Source organism: Poecilia reticulata, linkage group LG11 (genome assembly GCF_000633615.1).
Source record: "Poecilia reticulata strain Guanapo linkage group LG11, Guppy_female_1.0+MT, whole genome shotgun sequence".
Classification (NCBI taxonomy): domain Eukaryota; kingdom Metazoa; phylum Chordata; class Actinopteri; order Cyprinodontiformes; family Poeciliidae; genus Poecilia; species Poecilia reticulata.
Window position 1 is genome coordinate 22,778,763 of NC_024341.1, and position 12,176 is coordinate 22,790,938.

General features: G+C 37.6%; 1 protein-coding gene across 1 annotated transcript; it reads left to right on the top strand.

Moving 5' to 3' along the window:
• The first annotated feature begins 6 nt into the window (after window positions 1-6).
• On the top strand, window positions 7-8,814 carry LOC103472794 (collagen alpha-1(XIV) chain-like). The gene is made up of 11 exons (XM_008422631.1): window positions 7-60; window positions 146-199; window positions 361-414; window positions 577-630; window positions 1,135-1,206; window positions 3,171-3,206; window positions 3,414-3,480; window positions 3,795-3,983; window positions 4,474-4,551; window positions 4,671-4,826; window positions 7,306-8,814. The coding sequence occupies exons 3-11, from the start codon at window positions 364-366 to the stop codon at window positions 7,596-7,598; spliced, it is 996 nt and encodes a 331-aa protein (XP_008420853.1). The 5' UTR covers window positions 7-60; window positions 146-199; window positions 361-363; the 3' UTR covers window positions 7,599-8,814.
• The last annotated feature ends 3,362 nt before the right edge of the window (window positions 8,815-12,176 follow it).

Consider the following 12,176-nt stretch of genomic DNA (forward strand, 5'->3'; position numbering starts at 1 on the left):
GGACCTCAAGGACCCCCTGGACGTCAGGGACCAAGCGGCCGCTCCATCATTGGACCCCCTGTAAGAACATCTGGCTTCCTGATTCACATTTTACAGTTTCTGTGTGACCACATTCATTTTCAGTACCTGGATCTGTTGTCTGCAGGGTTCTGCAGGTGAGAGGGGGCAGAAAGGTGAAGCTGGCCAACAAGGACAACAGGTAACGACTGTTCACCCGATGTGGGATTATTCTACTTTTCTACTTTTCACTTTTTAAATTGAAGTTGTTTTGCAGTAAGGCCAGATTATTTGCTCATGGAACGTTTATTGATCATGACATTCCTGAGAGATTTTAGTAAATATTGATACGTTTTTTCTCAGGGTATGCCTGGAAGACCTGGGCCTGCAGGAAGAGAAGGACCTCCAGGACCCAGGGTCAGTCCGAATCTCTTAATATTACAATCTTTCAGTAGTGAAACTGTGAAACAACTCGAGTTCTTTCAAATATTTTGAAGACTCCTTGAAAAGAAATATCATTGCTGACATTAACCAGTCAAAGCCTACCTCAGGCTTTATCAYTTACTTTCACCTCTACAGGGACTTTCAGGCAAAGATGGCCCACAGGGCAGACCGGGGCCCCCGGGAACTATGGTGAGACCTGCATAAAATCCCTCCAGTATTGAAAAACTTATTGATTTGTATTAAAACTATTGCTGGAGCAAATTTGTTTCTGTGCCTCCAAGTAAAAAGCAAAATAACATAATTGCTTATTTCTAAAATGCAGTCAACTCATTTGATTTAAGCTCATTTAAAATTGGATAATATTCAGAATGTGTGATTATTTTTTATTTTTTTGCCTTTGTTGCTTCAAATACAAAATGACCACCTGAAAATGTCTTTTCTGTTTCCAAAGCAGTTTGGTCTGAGAATGTATTTTTTGAAATGGTTTCCAATTATGTATTTATCCAAAATTTATAAAAGAAATCRAAGGATAAATTACGAGATATTTCATTGCTAGCGGTTATTGGCTGTGTGATTAAATTGGATGAACTCTCTTCAGGTAGAGAGAAAACTTGATAATATGCAGAAGAGTTTTTGAAATTGCTCAACCAAACCCATTGATTTCAGCTGCATTCGTTCCTTCTGTGTGCTCAGGGGACTCCTGGAGCTCCTGGATCTCCTGGAAATACYGGCCCCCAAGGAAAACAGGGAACCCTGGGACCACCGGTGAGTCTGGAGATCATACYGCCCTGTTTGTCTTTGTGAACTTTTTTTTTCTTGGTTTGCATTTATTAAAGAGAACATATTCTTTTATAGTACTGTGCCAAYATCCCGGAGGCAGCAGGACGTAGCGTCAGTCAGGCTTAGCAGAGTGTCAGACGGCCTGGGAGCTGCTAAGGTGGCTAACGGGGGATTAATGGCTCCCTGTCCAGTCTGTCTATGACCGTATTTGATACGCAGACACCCAAATGAAAGGCAGAGTGAAGAGTATTCAAGCTGACACAAAGGCAGACATCTGAGTTCAGACTATTTTGTGAAAAGAACTTCAACAGTTTAACCCATTGTGTTGTGCTTAAATAGCGGCACTGACAACTTCTCTGTCAAGAGCTTTCACCAACTCTTTTTATAGCATGAACTTATTAAGTCATTTTTCARCCTAGATCACCCGTTAATGAATTTCTAATGCATTGCAAAAACCCTGGTTCAACAAATGTTAAGTTGGATTTTTAAAATTGCAATCTGCAAAAAATTCAAACCAAAGCAAAGAAGAAAAAACTCTAAGGCGGTTTAAACACATCTTTCTCTGGCATTTTGTTTTGGTTTGTTTTCTCTGCTTTGGCATTTAWTTGCGTTTGAGTGAAAGGAAACCACATTTTCATAACGGCGCCAGAGAAGAAACAAGACTCTGTGGGAGGCGATAAAAGCTGCTGATAAATGAGTTTGCATCRCTTTGATAAAATGTTGTCAAGCATGTAATCATCGCTGCGTGGGCGGACTGCAGAGAGCACTCATCAGCTAATTACRGCACCACTGTTAAGTTATTGCTCTTAATGAGGACTTGGTGGAGAAAAATACCGAGCAGTGAGTGTCGGGGATTGACACAGTTTCTAAAACAATAAATCTCTGCAATTTTCTTGCTTTTGTTGTTTTTTATTTTGTGCTTTTCATTTTCTATAAATGTTGTTCAGTCTGGAATAAATTTCTACATATTTCCTTTACCTTGTTTTCGTATTGAGCATGAAGTTAAGGTAAAGATTAGACTCTGCTAAAGTCTGTAAAATATCGCAATAAATATTTTAAAGCAGCATATTCTGACAKTGAAAAAATGGAATAAAATCCAACTTTTAAATTTAATAAATGTATTTTTTTGGTCAAAAATATTGTATGTTAAGAAAAAWCTGCCGTGCTACTTTATGTGSCTGAAGCTGTTTTTAATGTTTCTCATTTTCAAGTCAGGAATATTTATACCCACAAGTCAWTGGTATAAATATTCCATAATAAAGAGGCTGATTTGTCTTAACCAGTCTACAAAACACAATGTAAGTCAGGCCAGTGTGAACAAATGCTAAATGCCACTGGGAATACCACTGGAACTGTGCGTTTCTGAACAACATTAAGTTCAGGAGGGTCTGCTGTCACTCCATGTGAATATTCTTCTTTTGGCACCACAAAAAACTCTAAGCATATGGCCAAACAACAACACATGGTTCACTGACCACTAAATCAACCTTCTTCCATGACTTTCTCAGTTCCTTGACCTAAAGCTCGTAGAAAATGTGTGAACTGAGCTGAAGAAAAGAGTGTATCAGATAATCTGATGGCTTTCTGATACAGATGGCCCTGTTGACTAACGGGGTTACAGCATAGTGCAGTCTGACGTCTGTGAGCTGTCATGACAGTTGATCAAAAAATGAGATTTTTATACGCAGCTAAATGTTAACCTTTTCATGGCTGTAATGAGTTAGATGTAGAGATATGTGAATAGAAATGCCGTGGGAAAGGAGGTTTTCTGTATGTTTCCAATCAACTTTATGTCTTTCTGAAAACTTTCACAGCTTTTATTGAGGTGAATTTTGCTTTGAGGTCAATGAAGTCTGAAAAGCACTTTCCTCTGAGTCAGTTGATATCATGTACATTATTTGTATGTTTATTTTTGTTATTAATKTKATCTTTTACCTATTTTATTACAGGGTCCACCAGGAACAAAGGGAGAGAAAGGTGAACGGGTAGGTGTCTTTTTCTTATCTTATTTTAAATGAATGAAAGTATCATAATATTGCATTAGCTGTAATATTTTATTCAAATGTTCAGGTAAAGTAATTTCTCAAAACATCAAAAATGAATGACRGAGGAACATTGCATACATTAACCAAGTTATGGTTGATGAGCTGGAAGTCTCAARCTACATTAAATGATCTTTACTTGGTCTACAGGGTGACCTCCAGTCAACGGCATCAGTTCAGGCCATTGCCAGACAAGTCTGTGAGCAGCTGATCCAAAGTAAGTTAGGAAGAGAGGATGACATGGAGACATGGGCCTTAAAATGAGTCCAGAATTTCCTTTGACATTGATCATATTCATAGAATCACGAGCATGAGGGTTTGTTTTGTGTAAAATCAAAAATCTGAGAGGACCCTTACTCTGTTGTTCACAGTCACACTTTCCTGTCTGAATTATCTGAAGAATATTAGTAGTTGAACAATCAAAGTCATTTTTCCCTTTAATCCATTGATCTGCTTTTGTTGTCCATCATGTTTCTCTTACGCTATAAAATTTCATAATGCGACTTTTTCCTTTTTTCTTCCCTTTTCCAGGTCACATGTCGCGCTACAACACTATCTTGAACCAAGCGCCCAGTCCACCAGTGTCCATCCGCACAGTGCCTGGACCTCCAGGAGAACCTGGCCGTGAAGGTTCCCCGGGGCCTCAGGGAGAACAGGGACCACCAGGAAGGCCAGGCTTTCCTGGCCAGAATGGTCAAAATGGGAATCCTGGAGAACGAGGTGAAGCAGTTAAAGTTGCAGAGAACGTTTGGCTTTGAGATGTTTCAGATACTGAAGATCAAAAGTTGTTTGTTATGTAAATAGAGATATTCTCCACCCTCCTTTGGACTATTATCATATAATACACAACTGAGGCGTAAGTGTAACGCACAKCTGCTGATGCATATTCAATATGTACCAATCATCACATAGAAAACATAGAAAAACGTTACACTAATCCAGTGGTTGGAGTTTTGTCAAACTAAACATACTAAATGTTAAACATTTATATATTTTGTACTTACTGTGTTTACAAACCACTACATAATACATTTTTTTTTTTTTTTTTCTAAAACACATTTTTATATAACTAAATAATTTCTGGCAGTAAGAAGTTTATAAATATTTGTGAAAGTTAACATTATACATAAGGATTTGGTTTGAAAGGTAGAAGAATAACAATTTGTACTTTAGTCTTTAGTCTAAAAAATGTGTTTATTTCTGTTTCCAGGCCAACCAGGAGAAAAGGGGGAGAAGGGGTCTGCAGGCGTTGGTGCCCAGGGCCCCAGAGGGCCTCCAGGGCCTCCTGGTAAATCATCTTCCACACAGGATCTCTGCTTGATGTTTGAAGACATGTTTAGTTTTTTTCTTTAACAGTTTATATAAACATAGTGTGTATCGTTGAACTCTGACCTTTCCACTGCGTAGGTCCCCAAGGACAGGGCAGACCTGGCAGCCAGGGTCCAACAGGTCGCCCTGGAAACCCTGGAACTTCTGGTCGGCCCGGAGTTCCCGGTCCAGTCGGCCCTCCAGGACCGCCGGGATACTGTGACCAGAACTCGTGTTTGGGCTACAATGTCGGAGGTACAGTACGTAGAGTTTAAAGGAAGAATAATGATGCATGATGCGCTGCGTCGTCAGGCAACTTCAACGTCTTCATGGCATAAACCAGATAATTGAGCATGAAACTCTTTCAGTCGCCGTGTTGATCTTTTCTAAGAAGGGCTCTCAGGTGAAACATTTAATTAAATTAGCCACTTTTCATCTTGAAAGGCTTCTACTGAGTTAAACAGTCTGCATGTTATCAAAGTCCTCCATCCCACTGTGTGTATTTAAAGGTGAAACATGAAAAACCTTCAAATACTCAGTTATGGTACAAGATTCTGCTTCACCACCATATGTGTGTGTCTGATTGTTTATGCTGCATCATTTTATCTGCGTTGGTCTCGTTTTTCGAGGAAACACAAAGCGAAACATCCAAACAACAAGGAGCCATGTGTAAACCTGCACCTCCGAGGAAAAATGAGCCTCATGACTGTTTATGCCTCTTGATTTGCTCTGAGTTCACTTAGAATGTTAAAACTGCACAATGAGCACTTAGTTCATTGTTGAAAAGATAATTAAATCTAAATTTTAACAAAGCAATTGTTTCTGAAAGTTCAATTCTAAAAGTGACAAGAAAGAAGGCAAATGAATGCAAACGTATGAAACATTTACTTTGCTCTAAACTGTTTCTGGCTTTTTTGTCCCAAAAGAGGAAGTTCTGCAAATAAAAACTCACTTAGAAACGTTTTTACTAACTTGTGTTCCTAAGCTACTAGCTTTCACCATAAGCTTCTTAAGAAAACCATTAATGTTGTAATTAATTATTTAAAAAATACAGAGAAAGAAAGCAGCAGACAAAATCATAGTTATTAAAAATGTTGATATAAAAGCAAGAAGGGGACCAACTCATTTAGTYTTGTTTTTAAGTTCTCGCCTGCAGCATCTGTTTGAAATTGCATGATTTTCTCCACACTAGAGTAACAAAACCACAAAAAAATTCTGCATTTTATCTTGTTTCACCTGAATTGTTGCTTTGTTGCATTCCTGAGTATGTATTACATTAAAGATGCTCTTTGGAGGGTTTTCTRATTTYGAAATTAAACCATAAGTYATTAGACAAAACAGAACACCKCTACAACATTTCTAAGCGATCAATGAAATTGTTGATAATCGTTTACMCCAATTATAAAAATCTCCAACATTTTATTGTTCAAAACCCTTTGTAAGAGTCATCTTTAATGCATGGTTGTGTTGATCTTTAAGGTGTGTAGAGGTTAAAGGTCACACATCAGTCTGCATGGTACTGTGCTGTAAAGCTACTGGCAGATCCTGCATGTTTCTTCTGTTTTTGTGTTTGTTTGTCCAACATCCTCTTGTCACTTCATTGTCAAGCTTCACCAGAAAATCATTATGGTGATTACTGAATTGTTTCTGCAAAGCATCAACCACAAGTTAGAACTTTAACAGCTGCAGAGGCTTCAAACTGAAGAAGGTGATAAAGTTTTTGTCAGTCCATTAGCTGGTTACAACTTCAAACCTTGTTGTTAGGTGCAAAACTTTGATTTATTTATGATCAAAAACAAAGGTTTCAAGAAAAAAAAGAAACACTTTTACCACTTGTCTCCACATGTGTACATTCACACCATGTTCTTGTCATATTTTCAATATTTAGATTAGAATGAGAACAAAAAATGCCTCCTTTTCTTTAAACATTTATTGAACAGTGATGGGTGAGTGAAGTACACATATCAGACATGCCAGTTTAGCTCATAGCAACACCACAATATTCACAAATTGAACATATTAGTTCTAAGTTTGTGGGATACTTTTGCATGTAAAATGAGAACGCAACATCAAATATAAGTATTGTTTAAGGCTGAAGATTGTTGAGATGAGATGAAATYSTAAACATACCTTGACCGTCATCCTTCTCTGACTTTTTCTTCTAGATTACGATCATCCAGTTCCTCTTTTTTAATCCAGAACCTTTACTGACTTTGTACAAACTCCAGTAACACAGATCAYCTCTGTAAAGCGACTAAGCAAGACAGAACCTAATATAAATATAACGCACGTTTTAACTTCAAGTAACAGAAAGTCTTGAGAGAGAGATTAATTTTGTGCCGTTGTGACAGTCTGAATGTAAGCTAATGGATAACAAATCTAATATTTGCTAATGAGATGGTTTTTTTATATATATAAAATCAAATGTTACTTACTCTAACTTTAATCTTGAAGGTCCAGAACTTCTTCTAACTTGCCCATAGTCCTATGACTCCATAACCTTGGTACTCATGGCTTGGTAACTCTTGCTAACTCTTGTTCTTCTTTCTCTTACTCCTTCCTTTTTTATCTCTATTCATCCTTACGTTAACCCTAATAAATCCCAACAAATTGCCCTCCAAACACTCTTTTCCTTGGTGATGGGAATCGGCCATCTTTCTTTGGGGCGCTCACTGACTGCTTGCTCAACTTGGTGGCACTGGTGGGATCACTTCCTGGGTGACTGGCCACGCAGAAGGGGAAGAGATCACTGACGTCCGCGGTATCCCTCCAGTCCAACTTCCGTCCAGCGTCTTCCAAAACTACGGAGAGGCAGAAGAGGACGAYCCATACCGCTACTACCAGCCCAACTACCCAGCTCCTCAACCCGTCTCGCCTGATGACCCCGCGCTGGCGCTGGACGATGTCGAGCTGAGGTCCCCCGGCGTGTACCGCAGCAAACGGAGCACAAAGGCRGAAGAGGAGCAAGCCGGGACAAAGAGGAGAATAAAGAGAGGAGTGAAGAATCTTCCTAAACTAACTAACTGAGAGGAGGAAGCTGGAGGACAGAGGGACGCTTGCTCTTTGTGATTGGAAGGCTTGGAGCCATTATGAACTAATCAACAAGTGCCTGATGTAGGGGGTTTCTTATGGACATTGGAGATGGAACGGGAGGGGAAATGAGGTTGGGAAAACTTAACTCATCTATGCTATTGGATTAACTTCAACGGAACAGATTTATTTAGTTTTATTCATTTTGTTTAGGTGAAGCAAAGTGCTCAGAAAGTACTGAACTTTTGTTCATAGTACCCAAAAACTGTCAGTATTCAATTTATCGATTTGTTTTCAGGTCTTTCAGTTTTTCAGCTGGTTGTTTAAGTGCCTCCTAGTGTTTTTTCTGGTACTTTGATGGTAGAGTAAAGTATCTTTTCTTTGAAGGTCTCTTTTGATGCCTRTTTGCCAGGGAAAGATTTGCTTGAGCCTTCCATTTGTTTATTTAACCAGTGAACGTGTAAAACGGTTTTACAGTGCAGCATTTCCTATAATCCTTTATTTTGGCCATGTTTGCATCCAGCTRTGTGATTTCCACCCCACCCCTCTGTTTTGAAGGCACGTACAAATTGCAGCCAGGGATTTTTCCATCTTCACAACTGGTCTTTGTGGAGTTTTGCATGTTTTTATTTCATTTTAACATGTGATGTATTCATTTCTGACCTGATAAAGCCACAGATACACCTAAACTACTTATCGAGATGGTTTTATGAATGCTTATTGATATAATATTAAGCTAATACATGTATGTTTGAGAAGGTTGATTAAACTAAAATGTTATAAATCCATAGATAATGTGGGCAAAAAACAGACAGACTGCTGTTTCTCACCTCTTGCCTTTTAATTTTACCAGTTTAATTGTTTTTTCAACATTTCCTGTTTGTATTTGTAATCTATCRGTTAGCCATCTGTTCCAGAGAAAATACTCTACATCAATTTATTTTTTAATTTTAGGTCAGCTTTAGAACATAAATGAGTAAAAATAAATTAAGCACACTAATTCCATATGCATGATTGGTTTATTATCTTAGTTTTCGTGCTGTACCTTTTTTTTTCACTCCCATTTTCCTTGTCGGTGTGATTAAATTATGCCCAATCACATTTTCAATTTTGTAAATGTTTCCTCCGTTCGGTTTTTTTCTGAAGCCTTTGGTCTGTTACTGCAGCGTCTGATCAGGATGTTTAAAACTAAAAAAAAAAAAAAAAAAAAAAATCAAGGAAGTAATTTATTTTTTACTTGGTGTTGATTTTCTCAGAACAATAAAACTGAAGTACAAGCGTTTGGAGTTGTGTGTGTGTGTGTGTGGTCTGGTTAATTGTGATGCTGTCCCTCAGCAGGGAATGTGACTGAACTGGTGGGAATAATTAAACTCGAACAGGAAGCTCTAAAATGAGCACTGAAGCTGCAGGAAGCTGATTGAACACCTGGCAGAAAAGCTGGACCACCTAGCTCACTATCGCTCCTTCATCCTCTGGTCTGAGAGTGGAAATCTCAGAGCAAACAGAATAATTTGATATTTGAGGTTGAATCCTYAACAGGTGGTAAAGCGTTCAGCTGTGCTGTGTCTGACTGAACTTGGGTACTGCACCTGTTTCAAAACAGTGGCTGAAATTAAAAACTGCAGCGGTCAAAACTTTCAACCTTATGCGCCACAAATTTTTTATTTTCTTCAATGTTTTACTGTTTTACAGTAAGTGTTTTTAGCTACATAATTTATCAACGTGTTGATGTTTCAAATGTTTAAAATGTCACATTGTTTTTCTGTAACGGTTATAGTAAGTTATGAGCTCACTCCAGTCCCAGCAGCTCCACGTACTGTAAAATGATCAGGATCTTTCTTATTCAAACGGTTAAAAATACTTATAATAAATGCTCTTGATTCGCATGAAGAAAAAAATGTTCCTTTTTTCCAACATATGTGACAAAGAATCATCTTGTTGAATATAATTTCTTCCTGTTCATTTCTAGTGTAACAAAGTGGAAACCAGTCTGAGAGTCAGATWCCAGGTCATAACTTTGACCCTCTCCACTCTTCAGGGGCCTGACTCCAWCTGACTCCTCCTTCCTATTAGCAATGTCCCACAGGGTCCAACTCTCTGCTCCAGTCAGGWTTKCTCTCATTTATCCATTTTATAGCTTTTCATGACCTGAATTTGCTGYTGTCTTGGGAATCTTATTCAGGTTTAGGTTCAGTTTCTCTACTGTCCCCACGACGTTTGAACCTTTGTACCACTGGGAACTTCTGGAGGGTTAAAGTTCTAGATAATGATAACAGTTCACATTCATACTAACTATATTAAGTCAAATATTACTTATACTATTTTCCCATGGAGAATGCACAATCCCCTTAAGTTGCATTAAAATTGTAATTAAAACGTGTGGGAAGTCTTTCATAATTAAAACAAACATTCACGCTGCCATAAATTGGTACAGTAACTTTATAGATGTCATATTAGGAGTGATGATACAAAAGTGGAAACTTTAAATGATTTTTTTAAAGTCTGCTTCATTTAAATTATTTTAATTCCAATTTTTCACAAACTTTGATGCCAATGTCAAGCAAAGAAGATCATCAGCCTACGGTACGTATTTATTTTTAATGCAACTTGATGTTTTTATGTTGAAAGAGATTCAACAGAGAGCTAAAATACAGCTTTAGCCAGACACCTGGGTACAAATTTGATTTTCATAGAAAATTACTAAAACTCAAAAGTGCGGCTTTTACATCAAATGTTTGTTCCAACAGCTTCTGTTTTATCAGACACAACTAACCTGCGATTATTGATAATTGGTTTATTTACTGCCTAAAGTCCATCTGTTTTTGCATATTTTACATATGTGTTGGGTTTTTTATTACATGATATTCCATTCTAAAGCTTTATTCATACAAGGTCTGGGTTATTTGTAAAGCACATTTCAGCAACAAGGCAGTTCAAAGTGCTTTACATAATTTAAGAAAGGCTAAATCCTTTTAACTCTTGAACAATAACAGYATAAAAAGCAGTACTTTAACAATCCTAGAGAAATAATGTATTGCAAAATGTCTATTAGTGTAAAAATAGGCAGACTAAACATTGAAATATACCTATAAATACATTATATTTTTCTTCTTTTGCAGAATTTTATTATCTTTAGCAAAGCAAAGTACTGTTATAAAATCTTTATACGTATTTCCAGAATAAGTAGAGGTTCTTTACCACATCTAGGCTGGAAAACATCAGCTGCCACTGGGTTTCTGTAGTTTGGCTTTAGTTGTCATGGTTAAGGAATGAGTTCTGGTAACGAGGATTTTCACAGAAATAGTGTGTGTGCGTGTGTGTGTGTGTGTGTGCGTGCGTGTGTGTGTGCGTGGATGCGTGTTTTTGGGTGTGTGACAATAGAAAGCAGAAGCCTTGCAGATAGAGTGCCTCGTCTGTGGGGCTCAGCAGGTGGGGAGCCTCGTTGGTGTGAGGAGTGTGTTGAAGTGAGTATGTCGTTCATTCATGTTCACAGATTTGAATCTTTGAGCAAAAAAATGTTTTCGTTTGGGTCTCCACGGAAACGTCCTGAATCTAAGCAGCTGCAGCTAAGGATGCTGAGTTTGTTCTGACTTAATATAAATTYGTCCTTTTAGTCTCCCATAACTATTATTTATGAATATTTTGGTTTCATTTTAATGTCTGAATTGTTTGAACTGCATCTAATTAGTGGCTTGATCTTTGTATTTCTTGCATCCATCAGATGTTTCTCACCCAAAGCAGTGGTTAATATGCAAAGAAATTAATCTTTAGTGGATTTGTATGAAGTCTTTGGGTGTCGTATAGTAAATGGATCAAAAATAAAATGAATGAAGGTTTGACTTAAAACATTAATTTTGCTACTTAAAAAGACCTTTTGTGTTTCTCATTAGCACATAGTGAACTACATGTTCTGTAATTGTTCGCACAAACCTCAACTTCCTGCATAACGGCGCTCAAATGTCATAGTAGTGGCAAAATAAAGCAGGTTCTTAATTTAGCACGTTATGCAGAGACTTTGTGGGCGCTGATTAAGAGTCACATTAGTAWGCCCCATAAATGAAGCCACGTTTGTGAGGAAATGCATTTGTGGTTTGAGCAGCAGAGCCGAGTACGGAGGCTGCACCCATCATAAACCTGTCAAATCCTTTCTGTCAGTGCAAAACAGCTCACTCTGTTTAACACCTGTGTTTGGTGTCATTTTTCTTTTTGGATTGCAAAATTTAGATTTGAAGAAAACAATATCTTTACTTTAAAAATGCATCCATTTAACAAATAATAATAAAAATAAAAGTCTGTCTAGAAGCTGTAAAGGTCTCAGAGCTGTGGGATTACATCTGATTCAGGCTTTGTTGCTGAATCCATAACATCCATTACATCCTCTCAGCTCCCAAGTTTTGGATCTACTCTATTACAGGTGTGGGTTATATGATAATATAATAATAATTTTGAATTGTATTTAGTCTTTTAAAGCAGATATGTCTGAACGGTGCAAATAAGGCAAAATTTTATTCTGTGGATTTTTATTTTTTTCCATTTAACTGAAGCATAGTTGCATCATTAACCAGGGTTTTCTAA